The sequence below is a fragment of the Halichoerus grypus genome, chromosome 1 (genome assembly GCF_964656455.1).
Source record: "Halichoerus grypus chromosome 1, mHalGry1.hap1.1, whole genome shotgun sequence".
NCBI classification, from domain to species: Eukaryota; Metazoa; Chordata; class Mammalia; order Carnivora; family Phocidae; genus Halichoerus; species Halichoerus grypus.
In genome coordinates, this window is record NC_135712.1 from 192,911,381 (window position 1) to 192,933,096 (window position 21,716).

Sequence of the window (21,716 nt, forward strand, 5' to 3'; positions counted from 1 at the left end):
AAGCCTTCATTCCATTGTGAACTTTGGTTCTCAGTGGGGTGGAAGGTCAGTTTGCTGAGCTTACCTGTTTTCTATACTCTTGGCCCCCTTTATAGAGCCTTCCCAGACCCATAAGAACTTCCAAGGCCATCTTTTTTTTTTTTTTTTTAAATATTTTATTTATTTATTTGAGACAGAGAGAATGAGAGAGACAGAGCACATGAGAGGGGGGAGGGTCAGAGGGAGAAGCAGGCTCCCTGCCGAGCAGGGAGCCCGATGCGGGACTCGATCCAGGGACTCCAGGATCATGACCTGAGCCGAAGGCAGTCGCTTAACCAACTGAGCCACCCAGGCGCCCCCAAGGCCATCTTTTTAAGCAAACTCATGGCTTGCCTTGTTGGATTAATGATCATTGGCTATTGAAAATTAAAAGAAATCAGCAGTTCTCAAACGTAAAGAGTAGAAACTGTGGCTTCTAATTTCTTGCAATGTTGTTGTTTCACAGATTGATCAACTGAAGCAGGAGCTTTCAAAGAAGGAGTCAGAACTTCTTGCCTTACAAACAAAGCTTGAAACCCTTAGCAATCAAAATTCAGATTGCAAGCAACACATTGAAGTGCTTAAAGAGTCGCTTACTGCCAAAGAACAGAGGGCTGCCATCCTTCAGACCGAGGTAAGGCACTGTTTCACGATTCCAGGCAGCAGACGTTGAGTCGATAGAAAATATCCTACCTGGACAGCTTTCTTTAGAAGACCCCTTATCCAAACCCTTGGGGCCAGATGTGTTTTGGATATCAGACATTCCAGGGACTTTGGAAAGGTAAGACCCATATCACAGATTGCATAACACTCCCAGTATGTGTACAGCAATACCCTGTAACAAATACATGACTATTTGTGCAGAAAAAAAATTCCTCACACTAAAGTAGGATAAATAAAGACTGTATAAGTAGCATCCTATTAGTTCATGTCAGGTTGTGCCACCAAAAGAGTTTGTTGCACACTGGAATTTTTTTTTTTTTCATTTTCAGAGTTTTTTAGATTTGGGAACCATAAATAAATGGTTGGATCTAGAATGGTATTATCAAAAATCATAAAAAAGTCAGAATGTCATCTACCTTACTTGCTGTATATCTGTATAAGTCCCTCTCTGTGACTCCAGGGCTTTCTTACTACCTAAAGAGTATCCTCAATTTTCAAGATTCTTTTACCCATTGAAGAAAGTTGATATTGTATGAGTTTCTTAAAAGAAATGTTGGTTTATTTCTTCTTATTCATACTTAAAAGAAAACCAAATACATGTTACTATCCTATTTCCTTGTTTTTCGTCATTGGATTGTATCTTTGAGTGTGCCAAGAAAGGCAAAACACAAACTAGTGATGTAAGTAAAACAGTTGCCAGAAAATAAATTATTGCATGTGGACAATAGCAAAGAATGTGGTGAATCTCCCTGATTTTTTGTGTTAAGGTAGTATGTTATGTGGGTTACCATAGGAGAAAGCAGTCTAGTTGAGTTACATGTTTTCTCTTGTGCTCTTTAAGCCATGTCTTTGTATATGTTTTTGGGTCTGTGGGGAGGTTTAGATTTTCCTTGGAGTTAATGGGGCCATTGAGTAGGCCTATTCCCTCAGTCAAGGTGCAGCAGAGTGTCCAGAGGTGAAAGGAAACAACTTCCAGATTGGGTGGGTCTTGGCATGAATGTGACTCAGCCTCTATGCACTTGACACTGGCTCATAGGCAGTTATTAGATCACTGCAAACCAAAATGATCACTTTGGCCTCGATGTAGATATCTCACATTTAAGAAATATCATGTTCAGTTCTGTATAGTTTCATTGTGAATTTGGAAGCATGAATATTTTATTTTGCACAGCAAAAATTTGAACTATGCCATAAATTGGATGACAGCTTGTATCTCTTTTTGAAGAGGCTGCAGTGAATAGTATGTAGAACAGTGCTGATACTGTAGCCACTAGCCACATATGGCCAATCAAATTTAACTAAAATTCAGTAAAATTTAAAGTGTAGTTTCTTAGTCACACTAGCCATATTTCAAGTATTTAATAGTCACATGTGGGTAGTGACTAGTGTATGAGAAAGCAAGCTATAGAACATTTCTGCTGTCTAGCACTTGTCTAAATAGGGATTAAAAACTATGGCTTATGGGACAAATCCTGCTTACTGCCTGTCTTTATAAATAAAGTTTTATTAGAACACAGCCACACCCTGTCATCAATGTATTGTCTTTGGCTGCTTTTGGGCAGCAGCAGCAGAATTTAATAGCGATAGAGACCATCTGGCCCTTAAAGCTGAAAATATTTGCTCTCTGGCCCTTTACAGAGAAAGTTTGCCAAGCCATGGCATTGTGATTTTGTGGGAAGAGGGTTGAGTGGGAATTGAAATGTCCTCTCTCTAGCAGTCGTACTCTGAACAGGGCCAGATCGTTTGCTGACCCCTGTTGTAGAACAAGGTTTAAGTTTATTTTCAGTGGCTATTCACAACACACAGTTGTCTTGGGTTGGCAATAATACCTGCATTACTAATAAAGTTAGTGTAATTCTGTTGCTGTGTATTAGGTAGAAGGAAATTTGAGAGGCAAGGCAATCTGCTGTGGTATTGCTTGAACTGGGAATTGGGCTTCTTGATGGTTCCTTTCTAGCAAGAAAGAAAGAAAAGTCAGCTCAAAAAAGCTTATTACCTTCCTGTCATTACCTTACGCTGATGAGTACTGTATCCCCTGGCCTCTTTCCCTTTCCTTATACTCTCCCCTGTATTTTACTCTTCTCAAATTAATGTAGTCCAAATCAGACCTATACATTTTTCATGAAAAAGACAGTGGTAGCATTATGTGGATAGCTTCCGTCCCATGTTCAATAATTAAAATGACCCAATAAAGAGATGGTGCTTTGAAGTAGAAAAAATTATTCTGTGTGTGCAGAGAAAGTGAGAGGATTTTCTAGTTTCCTGCTTTGAAGTTGGGAGTGGGAGATTAATGATTTTATCAGCTGGAAACATCCAAGGCAATTTCTTTTGCCTTTTTTTCTTCTTTTAAAATCTTTGTAAATGGAAATGGAGAATGTTACCTAATGATGTCTATCTCTTAGGGGAAGCAATTGAGGTTGAAATTAGCTCTAATTGTTGGATCATAAGCAAAGGATTTTTGGCAGCAGGTAAAGTACATTAAAGTGATTTTCCCACTTCTTTGAGAAACAGAAATAAGAGTCTCCCTACCTAACATGTGGTGGGTTAGTGGGTGAGTCAGTGAATGAGATATGTTATGTTTTGTCATCCCCTACAGTGAAAGACCTGAGTTTACACTCATATGAAAGATACGGTGCTCATTCTGGAGGAGGTTATAAGTGATAGTTCCTTCCGGTTAGATTCCTGAGTCATTCCTGAAAGCTCTTGCCAAAACTGGAGGGCCGTCCCTAGAATGGGAAGAGCATGTTGGTTTATCTGGAAAATCTGTACCATCAACTGGATTTTGGCTACTCTTAGAATATGGTATAAAGGACAGATGCCACTGGCTTAAAGGTTCATCTGTGCAAGGAAGGCTTTTGCTACCAGGAGATTTGCGTTTAGGAGGTAGTAGGATGAAGGGTGGGACGAGGGGTGGGAGGCAAGTTGTCTGGGTTTGTGGCTATGTGGCTTGGCTCCTGGATTGGTTTGTTTTAACTTGTACAAATGCCCAGACGCTTTTTGACATGTGTGCAATAAATCAATGGAATAATAATTACACATATACAGAGATATACCACATAGCGCTTAACATAACATTTTACTTTTTAAAATAGCTTCAAAGGACCCCAAGGCCAAGTTTCTTATTTTGCTACTTCCTTGATGTTTTCTACGTACGAACTTACCCCATCCACCAACACATTAATTCCGTGGCAATAGAGATAATCATGAATTGGCTTTTTTAGCATCTTGATTTTTCTGGATTTCAGTGAATAATTACCAACATATCCAGAAATTAGGAAGAAGAAAGGCCTAGCTATTGTTCTATGATCTGAAGTAAAATGTATGAAGAACATAGCATTTAGAAGTGGGAGATGTATGGACATGCCTTTGCCTCCCCATTTCATAACTGCAGTATGAATAAGACTTAAACCTGTCTGAGCCTCCATGTCTTGATCTATGAAATGTCAGTCACTTTGCCAGCCTGATGCATCTATGTGAAAAGTGCTTTGACTCCAGGAAGGGGTTCCAGTTGTAAATTGTGCTATCATCATTGCTGTTGTTATTATTATTACTGTTGTATATCAGGGGTGTTTGGGGAATCCTCTACCTCACTTCTTTTCTTACCATGCATTCTGTGCGTTATGCCTCTGTGGGTCTCCTTTGAACTTGTGTGTCTGCATTTACCAAGCCAAGACTTTTATATTTTAATTGGGTTAGTTTTTTATGTCTTAGAATGATACAGAGAAATGAAGAAAATGCGGAAGTGCCATCTATTTTGTTCTGTCCCCATATTAAGAGACTTCCTTCGGTTTTCTGGCAGGTCCACTTTTCCCCAGCCCAGCGTGATTTCCAAACTGCCGGCATGGCAACTCTTTTGCATGTTTTCTGGAAGATGTGTTATATGACAGTGGCATATAATGCTTGCTTTTATACTCATTTCTGTTCCAAATAGATCTGGGAAGAGTTCTACTTGTTTAAAAATAAACACTTGAGAACCTATTAACAAATATGTAGGGGTTTGTGTTCATAATGGCAAGGGGCAACATATGTAGGTTAGGTTAGTCACAGCTCCATAGCAAAGGTCCATAACATTTTTGTTTTTATTTTTTAAAGATTTATTTATTTGAGATAGAGAGAGTGAGAGAGTGGGGAGGGCGGGAGGAGCAGAGGGAAAGAACCTGAAGCAGACTCCCCACTGAGTGTGGAGCTGATGTGGGGCTTGATCTCATGACCTGACCCAAAATCAGGAATTGGACCTTTAACTGACTCAGCTACTGAAGCATCCCTTGTTTTTGTTTTTAAAATGTAATCAGTATAGAAGAGAACTTCATGCAATCTATAGGCTCATTCATTAGAAAAATTTACCTTGGCACACATACATTTATATTCACTTGCAATCATGTATATAATTTTAGGCAGTTTACAGATGCTCTGAAGCATTTCCAAGAATTTCACATTGAAGATCCCTGCCCTGTAGGTTTCGTGCATTTTTTCATTCAACACACAATTTTTGAATGACTACTATTGCTGGATATGATGCCTGCCTTTATTTAGCCAGCACTTCATTGGGTATATGGATATATGATAGAGAACTAACTGATTTATACTACCATGAATGCTCAGTGATTTCATTATCACTGGTTGACAATAATTCCACATAAAATCTTAATTGGACTTCATCGTCCTTCTATTGTTTAAAAGCAGATAAGTAAAGGAAGGAAAGAAGATAAAAAGAAATACATATTTAGTTCCTTTGAAGATAAAGTGTGCAAGCTGTATGAAATGTCCATTTATATCTCATATAATTGAAGGCTAATGTTGCTAAGGTGATTACTCTGATAATGTTAAGATTTTATGTTTTGAATAAAGGTGGTCCTTTTTGAATCCACACTCAAGCAACTTGGCTTTCCTTGAGAAAGGGAATGGTATTTATGGGGTTACAGACACTGCTGGATTATTTTACGAGTTACTGCATCTACTTAGAAATGCTTCAATCTGCTGTACTTCAGACAGACTCTTCCCTCAACTTGTCTAAGTGAATGAGGTGTCATTTGATAATATTTTATTGAGCATCTATCATGTGCAAGGTTCTGAACAAGGTGGGACCCATAATCTCATGAGCTCTTGGTCTTGGACTTCTTAATTTAATTATCTTGCCCAAATGTCTACTGAGTGTCTTGTGGCTGCTATATTGAGTTTCAGGAGATATAGCTAAGTGTTTCCCATGTGATACTTTATCTTAAACTTGACTCACAACTTGTGAAGCTGGTATTATTATTATTATTTTTTAAAGATTTTATTTATTTATTTGAGAGAGAGAGCACATGAGAGGGGGGAGGGTCAGAGGGAGAAGCAGACTCCCTGCTGAGCAGGGAGCCTGATGCGGGACTCGATCCTGGGATTCCAGGATCATGACCTGAGCTGAAGGCAGTCGCTTAACCAACTGAGCTACCCAGGTGCCCATGAAGCTGGTATTATTAACCCCATTTTCAAGATGAGGAGGTAGAGTCTCAGAACTTGTTTAAGGTCATACAATGGTGAGTCACAGGGCCTTGCATTGCAAAACCTGAGCTCTTAACCAGAAATCTAGTGCTTTCCATAAGGGCTCCCATGGACTGAGTGTTTTTTTTGTGTCAAGGAGCTGACATACATTGTCTCATTTAATCTGATGGCAAAGTTTTCGGCAAGTTTTATAATCCTGTCTTAACAGGTGAGTTCACTGCTGTTCAGTGCTTACTAGGTAAAACCCTGTATTGGCTATGAAGAGTTAAGAATGAATACTTCTGGGTGCCTGGGTGGCTCAGTTGGTTAAGCGACTGCCTTCGGCTCAGGTCATGATCCTGGAGTCCCGGGATCGAGTCCCACATCGGGCTCCCTGCTCAGTGAGGAGTCTGCTTCTCCCTCTGACCCTCTTCCCTCTTGTGCTCTCTGTCTCTCATTCTCTCTTTCTCAAATAAATAAAATCTTAAAAAAAAAATAAGAATGAATACTTCTGTGACTTAAATCCTCCTAGTATCACTATGGCTATAATAACTGCTACATATTGGCCATAATAATGAAGGATATTGCCCAAACTCTTGGGAGGGAACAATTTTTTCATGAAGTCTAGAATCCTGGTATATTAAGAAGAATTTATTATATAATACTTACTTTTTATTTCTTTAAAGATGTTTATGATTATATGTACATACCTATACTTATGCATGCATGCATACTTTATTTAAAAAAAAGCAAAAGAATGGACAACAGTACCTTACTGTATTTTCTCTTTGTGTTGGAAACTCAGATATCTTTAAATTGTCTATGATATACACATGTTATACATTTGCAAGGTAAAAAATTAAATGCATTTTAACAGAAGGGGTGATGATCATTTCTTCAGGGAGATTGTTTCCTCAGCAAGGTGCTGCTGGTGGAGTAGGAGGAGGTGTTTTCTGGGCCTGTGGTGGCATTTTTGGTCAGTGAGTCATGGATGTTTCAGTGTGATAACACAACCAGAAAGCAGACTTGGGCTGTCAGTTTTCAAGGTGGATCATAAAACCAAGCTTTTGACAATGAAAATATTGTTACATGGAGAAAAGAACACAGTTTACGACTCTTTGTTTCTTGGTTTTCTGCACTGAGGTGGGCCTTCTGCCTCATTTCTTGACGAGGCCCAGACTCTTGGGTATACAGGTCACTGTGACAAGGAGTTGGGAATGCTTTGTGACCTCCAGGGACCTTGGGACTAGATGCATTCATACAGGGCTTTGCAAACTATTCCAGATACTTAAGGGACCACTCTTTCTTCTGAACTCACACGTTTTGAGCAAAGGAGTGTTTTTTTTTTTTTTAAGTGGGTAGAAATAATATTTGCCACAACATATAAGGTGGGATTTACAATCAGTGCTCCTTTACTTTTTTAAAATTTAAATTCTATTTAATTAACATATAGTATAATATTAGTTTCAGAGGTAGAATTTAGTGATTCCTCAGTTGCATATAACACCGAGCGCTCATTCCATCAAGTGCCCTTCTTAATGCCCAACACCCAGTGCTCCTTTCCTTTTAACAGTAATTTCAGTTTTCCTTCTGCCTCCTGCTGTGGTTGACTGGCAAGCAGTGAAGTCCTTTTTAATCACTTCTGTCCAGGCTTCAAAGGATATTTGAAATGACCTTTTTGAGATAGACTTTTGTTAAATGAACATCATCATCATGGCATTTAAAAGTGAGGTGTTTCTTCTAAAAAGTCAGTAGCATATGACAAAACCAGTTTTTAGGACTGTCAGATTACCCCAGTGCTGTGTTAGGGTGCATTGTTTCACTTTCAAGACTTGCAAGGAATGTGTTTAAAATTAATAAATTAAGGGATTTGGTGAAAAAAATATACAAAAGAAAATCCTGGTGTCACTTGTATTTTTCCATTCTAATCCTGTTGTTGGCTTCACATTTTAAAATGTTTTTATTTGACTGGGAAAGGCATCATTTGAAATTTTTATTGATAACACTCTTAACTGCAAGAAAAAGACATAAACTTGCAAAGCTGTAACTATCATGGTGGCCACAATTGGGAGGTCTGCAAAATGGTTTATTACCAGTAGAAAAAAAGCTGTTGGGAACCACAGTCGTTATAGGGTCACCACCTCTGTTACGTGCATTTTATTTTTTTCCCTTTTCATTTTGAGGGTATTTATGATGGCAGTGCCAAACTACACACTTTTCCCTCCCCTAATGTCTGTGGGCTTTGTTTTGATTCTCTCTTTATTAATGATGTGAAAACTTTGGGGTTATATAAAAATGAGCTAAGGTCAGGCTTTGCAGGCCCCAGAATGCTGAAAATGTCCTTGTATCTAGCTAGTGAAGACATTGTTTAAAGGGGCCACATTTTACTTCCTAAGATTTTTAGCTGTTTTGCAGATTTTAGATATCCAGGTGAAATGTGCAAGGCAGCCTCATACTCTTGCTTTCTTAAGGTAAAACATAAAAGACCTGTGGTGGAGGAATTAAAATGTGTTATGGTTGTTGGCCGCAGTTCCATAGCAATTTCTGGCCTATTAAAGGATGATGCAGGTAGCTACAGACATTATTGCATTCCATAGGTCAAGAGCCTAGTACTTCTGTTGTTACTGTTGTTCAGGCTTTCAGAGAATGCCTTATTTAACACCTTGTTAGTATAAAATTGCTTTTGACTTTATAAACACAGGTGTTCAGTTTGAATCTTAATGAACTGTGAAATAGGTAGATGTCTAAAAGGAAATTCTATAAATTGTGAACATGGCTCTGTCAGCACGCTAAATGGATTAGGAAAATTCACTGTCTGCCTTGTAACTGAACACCAATGTGATGCGTGGGCATGAATCAGTCCTGAAAAGCCAATAACATGGAGGGAAATGTAGAGCCTAGGAGATGTTGACTGTGTGGGTTCCCCTTACCACAAATGAATGTTGATGCAGAAGGCTCTGAAATCAGAATGGCTATTCAGAGGACGGCCAAGAAGGGGTACATATGAGCAGACAACACAGAATTTATAGAGTAAAACCACAAACACCTTATTTTCCATTGTACTAAAATAATGATATTTTACAATACTCATTTTGTATGTAATTCTGCTTTCAATTTTATATTGTTACTGCAGCTCAAATCTCATTATAAGTGTTCCAACAAAAATTCCTTTTTAATCAAAAACTTTCCAATCCTTAGCCCATTGTCAACTTATTTTGAGCAACTTATTTTTCTAGTGAAACAAAAGAATTTGGCTCTTCTTTTTGAGTTCATTGGGATGTTATTTGACCTGTGTGGCTAAACATGTAATTGAGATAACTGAATCATTTTAATTTCTACATTAGATCCCTTCATAATCTGCATCTGTTATTTTGGAATGTAGAGATATGGAGTCAGAGCCCTTTATATTCTTTGAAACAAAAGAAATAGATCACTAATACTTTTGTTTGGTTATGTTTTTGTTTGAAAAAGGCATTGTCTATACTATATTAAGCTGCAACTGGAAGTGACAATATCCAATTAACCAATCGTCTATGGGAAAGTACATGTGCTCTGGTAAGTGTTGTTTACTGGTGAATGGTTTGTAGGAAAAAAAGAACGTATTTCTGTCATGTCTGTGGGAAGCTGACTTGCCACTTTAAAAAGGAGATGACAGAATTTAGGAGGAGGGAAATTCAACAAAACTCTCACTGACCTCCAAGCTCACATTCTTTCTCTCTTTTTTTGGTATGAATTTTATGGAAAACAGAATTTATTAAGTACTTCCATTCATTTTTTTTCCTTTCGGGGGCACCATTTAGAAATAACCAGTTTACATTATGATTATGTTCTCCTGACACTGGACCCACATTTGTAACACTTGCCTCTATTCCTCTGGAAAAGGCTAACATTTACTGTGGTTGGGTTTCTTTATGTGTATATTTACATATCAAACCAAAATGTAAAGAGTGAAGTTAAATTTCAGGGCTTCTGCAAGAATCTTTTACCCATTTTCATATGAACTTTATTCTTTTTAAAATTAAATACAGAGATTTATTCCATACAGACATATACTTTCCCTCTCTTGTTTTATTTTAAAAAAAGGAGAGAAAGAGAATACAACTTGAGGTAAAAAGTTGTGTAGTTGAGGATCACTTTAACCGTAGAAGTTTGTTTTTATTGCAAGCGTTTCTGTCTTGAAATGTATGAAATTTATTTTCTTGCAATTATTTTGTATTTTGTTTTCTTATTTTCAAATGTAGTGATTTCTTAAATCCTTATTATAACAGAATGATGATAAAATACTACTTGGCAGTTGTTAATTTGAAACTGGACAGATCCTAAGTTCTGTCATTAAGACCTCGCCAAATGTGAAGGAAAAGAGAAGATCTAACTCCTCATTTACTGAGTGTGACTCCTTAGCCTAGTGCCAGCAAATCTGGGTGTTCGCTCTCTCCATAGTGATGACCACCTTTGACAGCTCTTCTGAGGGCAGTACAGGAAGAGGGGAAAGGCGTGACTTGGAGAACAACTCGGAACTGCCAGAGATCTAGAGCTTAGGATTTGTCAACTCTTCAACCTTACTCCCATCCAAAATCAAAGTGTGCATTTGTGGAAAAATGTACATGAATTTTTAAGATTTAATTTGGGAAAAATTTAATCATTTGCACCTTGCTGTGCATGCATGTATGTGTGTGTGTCTGTGTGTGTAAAAGAGAAAGAGACAGAGCACTAAGATATGAAATTTAGGTGTACAGTATCATTTTGGTAACCTTCTTTGTTGGATCTCCAGTAGGTTATTTACAAAGTACCTACTGTATTTTAGGCATAGTGCTAGGTGCCAGGAATACAGAAGTAAATAAGAGATAAGTGTTGCCAACATTATCACCCATAATGTGATTATTGAAAAAATTTTAAGATTATTTGTAGTTCCTTTTGTCCTTGAGCATTCACTAGGGTTGATTCATGAAAGATTCAACTTAGTGAATTGTTGGTTGCTTGACAGAACCCATAAAGACCGTGGGCATACAATAGGGCCTCTGAGTAAGTCTGTGAAAGTACCTAACCAAAAGGAGAAATTATTTTAATGCTTAGAGCTTTTTTTCGTTTACAAATCCTTAAATTTTCAAGGGTCACATTGTCGGATAAAGTCTCTTGATATAGATTGTGTAGGACACAAAAATATTATCTTATTCCTCAGGAACATTTTGGCCTAGCTGGGGTTTTCGTTACTGTGCTGCGCTTAGGTATTTATTTTATTCCTTTATTAACCTAATATTTATATAGAAGGAAAACTTCATCGCAGTATAAGCTTCTTATAGGAAAGGACCTTTTGCTTTTTTTTACTGGGGTATATAAGCTCTGAGAGCAGTGCCTAGCATCATATAGGAACTCCAAAAATGTTTGTTGGATCCATTGTTGCTCTCCTATATCATTGGAGGTATAGTGAGAAAATTAGATGAGATACTACATCACACTAGCAATGAAAGTATCCAGTCTCAGGTGATGCTTTGATATTAGTAGTAGGAGAAAACACTGATTAACTCCTCTATAACTTAGGTATGGGGAAAACTTTCCTAACTATGAGTCAATATCTGGCAGCATAATGTGTAAGATTGATAAATTTGATGACACAAGGTAAAGAGTTTTTGCTTGGCAAAAAATTATCAGGCAGGGTAAAAGACAGATAACAACTTGGGCTACATACATGCAAGCTGTGCTACAAATAAAGGGTTCGTATCCTTAATAAATAAGGTTTTTTAAAAATAGCGAACTGAAGAACCAACAACCCTATAGAATAATGGGCCTGATAGGTAGATAGTACACAGAAAAATAAATGTAAATGGTGCTTAATTTATGATGCTCAACCTGACACAGGATGAGAGAAGTGCGTATTAAATCTACATTGAAAAATAATTTTCACTTATTAGAATGGCAAAAATCCAAAGACTTGAAATGTACTCTATTTATTGGTAGTACCGTGGGAGTAACTAGCCCTCTAATAACAGTGCTGGTAAAAATGCAAATCGATATATCCCCTTTCAGAGGAGAATTTGGCAACATCTAGCAAATTATACATGTTTTACCTTTGACTGCAATCCCAGTTCTTTCCAGAATCTCTAGGTCCCAAAGGTACACTGGCAGAAATACAAAATATCAGAGACTGTTCACTGCAACACTATTTGTAAAAGACTGGGAACCACCAAGATGACTACCAGGAGGGGATTGATTGAATAAATCACTGTGATCCACAAAATGGATTACTTGTAGCTGTGTAAGAGATGAAGAATATCTCTATATACTTTTATGGAGTGACCTCTAGAATATATTGTTAAATAAAAAAAAAAAAGAAGGTGGTAAAAAGTGCAGAGGGTATGCTACTGTTTACCCAAGAGATTAAGGGAATGCAAATATATATAATATTATTTGTTTCACAGTAGAATGAGTGGACAGGGAGAGAACCCAGACTTCTTTGAATATATTTTGTTTTATAGATTTGACTTTGGAGCCATGTAAATACATAATTACAAAGCAAAATTGAATCTAAAAAGGTAATCCCTAAAAAGTTAAAAGGAAAATGAAACAAACAAACCTATCTATGTGTCTGAGTAGCAGTATAACCACAGAGAGAGGATTATTCCAAGTGGCTTTAAAACACAGTATTTTGAGTGTACATCTCTTATGGTATACAGTCCAGGACAAAAAACAATATGCAAAGAATCTTAAACCTTTTTCAGTAATTATATTATTGATGGTAATGTGGGTATTATTATTCTAAGGCAGGTGTGTGTGAAAACTGAGATAAAACAAATGAGTGTTTCTGTTTGTGTCACTGAGAGCTTAGGAGAAAAGAAATACAGTGCAAGACTGATGAAGTTAAGAAAAGATATGACTGTCGTCTTAGGTTGTGTTTCCTTTTTAACAACATATAGACTTATATAGATAAATGTTTTATATTTATATTCTAGCGATGACTCTGTAAAGCCCTAGAAACAAGGACCAATCTGGTAGCAATGAACATTCCTACTGTCAGATTTACTGCTTTCCATGAAAAGCCTTTGTAGAAATGGAAAAGTCTATGTCTGGGGCAGGGAATGATGCCTAGAACATCTTGTCATGCCAGAAAGTGGGGAAGCTATCAAAGACAGGCCATGTCAGAAAGACTAAGGAACGAATAAAAAAAGTTTACCCACTGGACAAAGAATTTGAACATCAATAACACATAAAATATGCTTAAATCCATGAGGTCAGAATGATAACTCTTAAAAAAAAAAGCTCTTTTGTAGATTCTAGGGAACCAATATATTATTTCTGAAACTGGTAAATAAAGGAAAAGAAATGAGCATTTATTATAACTTTTTTCTAAATTGTACCTCAGAGTAAGTCAAAGAGTTAACAAAGAGAAGGTTCTCTATATAGAAGTATTCCAGGTAATAAATGAAGAATGCTAGACTAATCACCATTTTGCATCCTCTTATGATTTAAATAGTGGATCCTGGGGATTGAGTTTTTTTGTTTTGATTTTTGTTTTGTTTTGTTTTTTTAGAAGATTTTATTTATTTATTTGACAGAGAGAAACACAGAGAGAGAGGGAACACAAGCAGGGGGAGTGGGAGAGGGAGAAGCAGGCTTCCCGCTGAGCAGGAAGCCCGGTGTGGGGCTCGATCCCAGGACCCTGGGATCATGACCTGAGCGGAAGGCAGATGCTTAATGACTGAGCCACCCAGGCGCCCCTGGGGATTGAGTTTTAATGGATGTCACATCAAATAGTACATGCCTCCAGATGGAAGTACACTCTATTGCAATTAAAGTCTTGTCAAAAAAATCAAACCTGAATTTTACTGGAAAAAGGACGGAGAGGAACTTGGCAAACAGCTCCAAGGGCTGCAGTGGGCAATTTCCCCATCATGGGAAACCTTGGTAGGACAGATGACTGTTTTTGTTTTAAAACAACAACAAAGGTTTTCAAGGAAAAAGAGAAAGAGGTAGAGAGGGAAACTGTATATCAAAAAAAACTTAAGAGACATATCAACCAATCATAATGTATGAACCTTGTTTGGATCTTGATTCAAATAAGCGACATGGTAAAATTGTGAGCCACTGGGGGAATTTGTAGGTTAAACTGATGATAGTAAAGAATCACTGGTAAATTTTTCTAAGTATGATGGTGGAATTTTTAAAATTTAATATAGAATTCTTATCTTTTAAAAATACATACTAAAGGGACTCCTGGGTGGCTCAGCCTGTTAAACATCTGCCTTTGGCTCAGGTCTTGATCTCAGGGTCCTGGGATTGAGCCCTGCATAGGGCTCCTTGCTCAGGGGGACGCCTGCTTCTCCCTCTCCCTCTGCTTGCTGCTCCCCCTGCTTGTGCTTGTGCTCTCTCTCTCTCTCTGTCAAATAAATAAGTAAAATCTTAAAAAAAAAAAAAAAAAGTACTTACTAAGGCATTTACAGATGAAATGATACAATATCTGGTATTTGATTTTAAATAATTAGGGGGCTGGGAAGGGTGTGCGGTTGGGGTTCATAGAAGAAACGGGAGTAGTAGCCATGAGTGGATACATGTAAAGTGAGAAATGGGTCATGGGGATTCATTGTGCTATTTTTTGTGTTTTTGTATATGTTTGAAATTTATGTAAGAAAACATTGAAAACAAAATAAACAATAAATGAGTAGTGGCCTGCATAGGCTCTTTGAATTTCATTCCCAGTGACATGGTATGCCCCAAGATGTCTCCTACCTACCTACCCTGGCACATTATGTCCTTATGTATACAGATGCTTTTTCTTCTAAATTATTCTAAACTTGATGGTGACCCTGAAGATGATTTCAGACCTTTTACTGAATCAATGAAAGTACACTTTTTAGAAGGAAAAAGTCTTATTTTAACTTTTTCTAGTTTTTCTAAATCTTTGTTTTTATGAGAAGGTAATTTGGATGTAAAAGACCTAGAAAAAAAGCATTGGGAAATCTGATAGGGAAGCTGAATCAGTTGAGCTTTTTTATGTTGAAGCTTTGGACTCTTTTTTCAATCTAGCCAGTTCCTATAAGATTGCAGCTGGCTGATGTCAGGGACCTGCTAATGACTCACTCCATTTAGGCAGGGTTCATCCTCGAGAACTTCCCTGGAAATGGTTTGGGTTGCCAGGCACAGACCATGGCCACATGATTTGCGCTTGACATCATTTCTTTTACCCACATTAGTGGGTATCAGTCATCAGAGGATCTAATTTCTATTTCACACTCAGCCTAGAAGTTTAGAAGACTTTATTTTGCCTGCTTGGATTCTTCTATTCATCTTACAATCTCGGTGTTTTCTTATTAGTAAAAACATAAGTCTAGTTCAAGGAATCCTAAATATTTATCTTACATATTTTAGAAAGAAAAAGTATATAAAGAATGATATATAGGTGGTAAAACCTTGTTAATTTTATTCTTTCTTTGTCCCGGTTTTGAAACCTCTTAAATACTACAAAAGGAGAAGCACATTTACTATGGAGTGAATTGTTAGAGTGTGCGGGTGTGTGTTTTGTAAATTGAGTTTATCTAAATCCCAGTCCAGAAGAACTAAACCAGCTTTCTCTAGTCTTTCTCTAGAAAGTGAGTTTCAAAGTGATACCACATGTTGGGTACAATACCATAGAGCTAAGATTGTTATCAAGATATCTCAATGTATTGTAGAGTGAATTTGAGAACATAAAAAAAGAAAAGAATGCTCCTTTATGTAAGATTTGAGAGAGAATTAAGACATGGGCAATTTGAAAATATGTCTTTTGTTCAGTTTTAGAACTTGTATAGATAAGTTCTGGCAAGCTCATTTCCTTTCCACTCCCCCTTTGCTTTTGGACAAATTTCTCATCTTCTTTCTCCACGTATCTTTAGGTCCTGGCAGAAATCTGTTGCTGTTCATGATTCCTGGATTATGTGACCTTGATCACTTTCTCTGCTCTCTCTTAGCATAGTACTTGCATTGAGTTTCCAGAGTTGCTCTTTGACTTGACTGTGAGTTTCTTGAGGATGGAGCCATCCTAACTTGTATGTTTTCCTGCTTCTGCAAAATCTAGTTTTGTTCAGTTCTCTCTACTGTAGGTGTGGGTTTTATCAAAGAATCTTGACAAGGTTTGGGAAAGTTTCCCAGTCTGGGAAGATATTGTGTTGAGTGACCACTATGAGAAAGTGAATGTAGCTTTGCATTTATTTTCATTTTTATAGTACTTGGCTATAATGCCACTCTTTTAGAGAGAAATTATTACACAAAGTCTTATCCTGGGCATTGCACTATTTCCTAACCGGAAATTTATAATTCAAGTTAGCAACATTTCTAAAGCACATAGTCCTTATTTTTATTGGCCACTTAATGCTTTTACTGATGATAGACATAATTAAAGTGCTTTTCCCTTAGGTGCTTGCAATTGGTAAAATCAGTAGAATAAAGTTACTAATGCAGTTTGACACATTTTGCCAACAAGAAGTCTTATGTATTATTAACCATAACTAATAGTAGGATATCATATTTATTAAACATTTACCAGATGTCGAGCCCATTTGTGATGTCAAATCATCCTCATATTAGTCTTATGAGGTTGGTACTACCTGGTACTTCTGATAGCCTTTTTTATTTTATAAAACTTTTATGTGTATGTAGAGTGGATTTTAATAATTATCTGTAATACATATTGACTGAGAAACCTCAGGGTAGGTTAGATTAAGGACATTGCCTTGTCCTTAGGGTCTCCCTGTGTAGAGACTCAGAACCAAAAATAATATCATGGAATATGTTCAATAATAAAGGCAGAAACAGAGAACTATGAAATACCAGGAATTAACATGTCTCTGGGGGAGGGAGTCAGGACAGGTGTTAATGAGGAGGGGACTTTCAGATGGACCCTGAAGGAGGAGCAGTGTTTACTGTGATGGAAAAGGGGTGATGGAAGGGGTATTTGAAGCAGAAGAAATAGTGCAGAGGATAAAAGTGTGGCCTGTATGTACAAGGAACAGTGAGTAATTCTTTGTGACTGGTGTGTCCTGCTTGGTGTGTGTGTGTGTGTGTGTAGGAGAGAGAAATAGGGATGGGATGGGTAGATTGGCTGTATAGCATAGGGGTTGAGCTCATCGGTTTTGGGGTCAGAAACAAGACTGCTTTAGAGTTCCAAGTCTGTGTCTTTGTAGCTCGGTGTCAACTGAAAATTTGCTCATTCATTCATTCAACAGATATTCACTGATGTCTTCTATGAAGCTGACATTACTCTGTGTACTAGAGACAGAGCAGAGAACATAATAGGCAAAAATCCCTGCTACGATGGAGCGTACATTCAAGTGTAAATTTGGGCAATGGTGGTAGAGAAAAGAAACGTATATGAAAAGGACCTTTAACAGTAAGTATGCTAGATCAGATAGTGATCCCAGATGGAGGGAGGTACAAGTGTCCAGGCCCTCAGTCAGGAGTGAGCTTTGTGTACATAGAACAAAGAGAAACCAGTGAGGCCCAAGTAGAATGCATGAGAGGAGAGTAGGAGAAGGTGAACTTGGATAGATGGCAGACGCCAAGCCAAGGAAGGTCTTGTTGGCCACAGCAAGGAAATAAGATTGGGTTTATAGTGCAATGGGAAGCCACTGGCAGGATTTAAACAAGGTGGTAGGTGGTCTGATTTTCATTCCTAAAAGACCATTCTGGCTTCTGTGTGGGAATGGCCTGAGAGGCTACTGTAGACATCCTGGTAAGGAGTGATGGTAGACTGGGTCCAGTGACGGTGTGGAGGTGGAGAAAAGAGGATGATTTTGCCATCCATTTTGGAGGGATAGTTGTCAGGATGTGGAGGAATTGGATATGGATGCAGAGATAAAGAGTGAAGGAATTAAGGACAAATTCTGAGATTTGAGGTTGGACTAACTGGATGGGCAAGTCACTTGTCTCTTTGAATCCCAGAGAGCTGTTCCAAGGATTAAATGGGGTGGGAGAGGTATATGGAATGGTAGATGAGTTCACTAAATATGCTTTGTGCTCTCTTGGGGTGTTTGAACCCAAGATATAAAGACACAAAGCCCATAGAGTGGCAGAGATGTTGAGAGAGGGCTAAAGAGAAGGAACTTAGCAGAAGCCGTGAGGCAGCAGAACCTAAGAGCAATCAGAAGCCATGAGGTGGAGAGAAAAGGAGGGTATTGGTAACAGTAGAAGAAGCAGTGGCAAAGAGATTGAATTACAGGAGCAGTGGGTGTTTTGGCATCACTCCTGAGCCACCACATCTCCTTGGATATCAAGAAAGGAATTTCCATTCCCCCCAAGACCTAGCTGTACTGTTGCTCAACATTTTCTGGCCCTCCTTTTGCTCCCCATGAGCTTTTTTACCTGGAAAAGCCCAGAGTTGTCTACTCATCCAACCTGATGAGCCAAAATAGTACAACTGCACCTCTTTATTTATGTTGGAAGACACATATTTCTTTTTTAAAGAAGATTTTATTTATTTATTTATTTATTTATTTATTTATTTATTTATTTATTTATTTATAGATTTATTTATTTATTTGAGAGAGAGAGTGAGCACAGCGGCAGGGGGAGTAGTGCAGAGGCAAGAGGGAGAGAGAAACCCAAGCAGACTCCATCCCAAGTGTGGAGTCCATCGCCGGGCTTGGTTCCATGACCCTGAGATCACAACCTGAGCCAAAACCAAGAGTCAGTCCCCCAACCAACTATGCCACACAGGCACCCCTATTTATTTATTAGAGAGAGAGAGCAGGAGGAGGGCAGAGGGAGGGGGATAGGCAGAGAGTCTGAAGCAGACTCGGAGCTCAGCCCAGAGCCCCATGCAGGGATTGAGTCATGACCCCAAGATCATGACCTGAGCCAAATCAAGTCGGATGCTTAACCGACTGAGCCATCCAGGTGCCCCACATATTTCTTATTACAAATGGATTTTTATTTATTTCTAAGTTATAAAGTAATGCAAAAATATATTTGTATTGTCAATTTAAAAATGTAGAATAAATAATGAAAACATAAATTCCTCTTCTATCTTTCTGAACACACTGAAGTGTGTCCCCTCCCCAGGGGTAACCACCCTTATAATTTAGGGGTATATCCTTCCAAATACTTTTCTAAGTAGTTACATACTTATCATGTAGATAGATAGATAGATAGATAGATAGATAGATAGATATAGTTACTGTGGAATTTTCCAAACATAAATGAGATCATATTGGATATGGAAAACAATCACTGTGTTTTTTCATTTACTGTTTCTTAGAGTTTCTTCTATGTCAGTGCACAGACCTGCCTCACTGTCCATGGCTTCCCATTACTCCGCTGACCATGCTTTAGTCAATCATTCCCTTATAGGTGATCAATTAGATTGTTTCCAATGTTTCTGCTATTACAGACTCATTTTTAAGTGGTGGGCTGTGATACTATGTGACCTTCCACCATTTGGGCAAAACCAAAGTAGTCTGGGTGAAGTTCTTTGCCATTAGGTGGCTGTGCAGTGCATCTTGGCCCTGGGTTGTGCTCAGTTGCAGGCAGAATCGATGGAGCTTGTGTGGGTTGCAAGTCAGGCACATGTGGCAGCAATTTACTTCATGTTCTGTTGCTGTGGGGAGTAATTAGGACGGGGGTGGGATGACAGGGTGAGACTCTAATGTTGCAGTCTCCTCAAGGAAAGCTCGAAGTAAACTACCCTGTTTATATTAACACCTAGTAAAAGAAAGTATTAACTTTGCTAAAATAATCTTCTAAAGAGACAAGTTTAATGAGAATATCTGAATTAAATTTAAAAGTTTTAATTAAACATGCAAAGGATAAATAGTATCTTCAAAGTTCAGCCTTAAGAAGTAATAACTATTTCTTAAGAAGGAAAATATTTAACTGCATTGCATGCCTGGATGTTTGATCTTTAAAAGTTGGAGCATTCATGTTTTTGAAAATTAATCTAAAAACACAAAGTAACTTAAGTCTTTAGGGCAGTCATAATTTGTATGGTTTCTATAGATAGATTCGTGGAAGCCAGGATTGATTGATTGATTGATTGATTTCTTTCTTTCTTTCTTTCTTCTTTCTTTTCTTTCTTTCTTTCTTTCCTCTTCCTTCCTTCCTTCTTTCCTTTCTTTTTTTTTTTTTCAGAGAGAGTGAGAGAGAGAGTGAGCAAGAGCCCACGAGTGGGGAGGGAGGGACAGAGGGAGAAAGAGAGAGAATCTTAAGCAGGCTCCATGCCCAGTGTGGAGCCTGTTGCAGGGCTTGATCTCAGGACTCTGAGACCACGACCTGAACCAAAATCAAGAGTCAAATGCTTAACGGACTGAGCCACCCAGACACCCTGGAAGCCATGATTTCTTTGAAGGAATACAGTTTTGTTTTACAGAAAGACATGTACTTGCGGAAAGATAGTGAGTGTTCTAGTTGTTCTTATATCATAACTATATATATATATATATATTTATTATGTTATGTTAATCACCATACATTACATCATTAGTTTTTGATGTAGTATTCCATGATTCATTGTTTGCGTAAAGCACCCAGTGCTCCATTCAGTACGTGCCCTCTTTAATACCCGTACCAAGCTAATCCATCCCCCTAGCCCCCCTCCCCTTTAGAAACCTCAGTTTGTTTCTCAGAGTCCATAGTCTCTCATGGTTCGTCTCCCCCTCCGATTCCCCCCCTTCATTTTTCCCTTCCTGCTATCTTCTTCTTTTTTTTAATTAAAAAAATTTTTTTATTATTATGTTATGTTAATCACCATACATTACGTCATTAGTTTCTGATGTAGTGTTCCATGATTCATTGTTTGCATATAACACCCAGTGCTCCGTGCAGTATGTGCCCTCTTTAATACCCATCACCAGGATAACCCATCCCCCCTCCCCTCCCCTCTAGAACCCTCAGTTTGTTTCTCAGAGTCCATAGTCTCTCGTGGTTCGTCTCCCTCTCCGATTTGCCCCCCTTCATTCTTCCCTTCCTGCTATCTTCTTTTTTTTTTTTAAACATATAATGTATTATTTGTTTCAGAGGTACAGGTCTGTGATTCATCAGTCTTACACAATTCACAGCACTCACCATAGCACATACCCTCCCCAATGTCTATCACCCAGCCACCCCCTCCCTCCCACCCCCACCACTCCAGCAACCCTCAGTTTGTTTCCTGAGATTAAGAATTCCTCATATCAGTGAAGTCATATGATACATGTCTTTCTCTGACTGACTTATTTTGCTCAGCATAATACCCTCCAGTTCCATCCACGTCACTGCAAATGGTAAGATTTCATTCCTTTTGATGGCTGCATAATATTCCATTGTATATATATACCACATCTTCTTTATCCATTCATCTGTCGATGGACATCTTGGCTCTTTCCATAGTTTGGCTATTGTGTATATTGCTGCTGTAAACATTGGGGTGCACGTACCCCTTCGAATTCCTACATTTGTATCTTTGGGGTAAATACCCAGTAGTGCAATTGCTGTGTCGTATGGTAGCTCTATTTTCAACTTTTTGAGGAACCTCCATACTGTTTTCCAGAGTGGCTGCACCAGCTTGCATTCCCACCAACAGTGTAGGAGAGTTCCCCTTTCTCTGCATCCCCGCCAGCATCTCTCGTTTCCTGACT

General features: G+C 38.2%; 1 protein-coding gene across 14 annotated transcripts in view; it reads left to right on the plus strand.

Annotated features, from left to right (window-relative positions):
- Positions 1-21,716, plus strand: part of ERC2 (ELKS/RAB6-interacting/CAST family member 2) — a 984,330-nt gene that overhangs the window by 333,411 nt on the left and 629,203 nt on the right. For all 14 annotated transcript variants that reach the window (XR_013449531.1, XR_013449532.1, XM_078076915.1 and 11 more), the window contains one exon: positions 485-652. Coding sequence is in view for 12 of the 14 variants with exons in the window: in XM_078076915.1 (XP_077933041.1) it covers positions 485-652 (168 nt within the window). In the remaining 2 variants the exon portion in view is untranslated. The remainder of the gene's footprint in view (positions 1-484; positions 653-21,716) is intronic.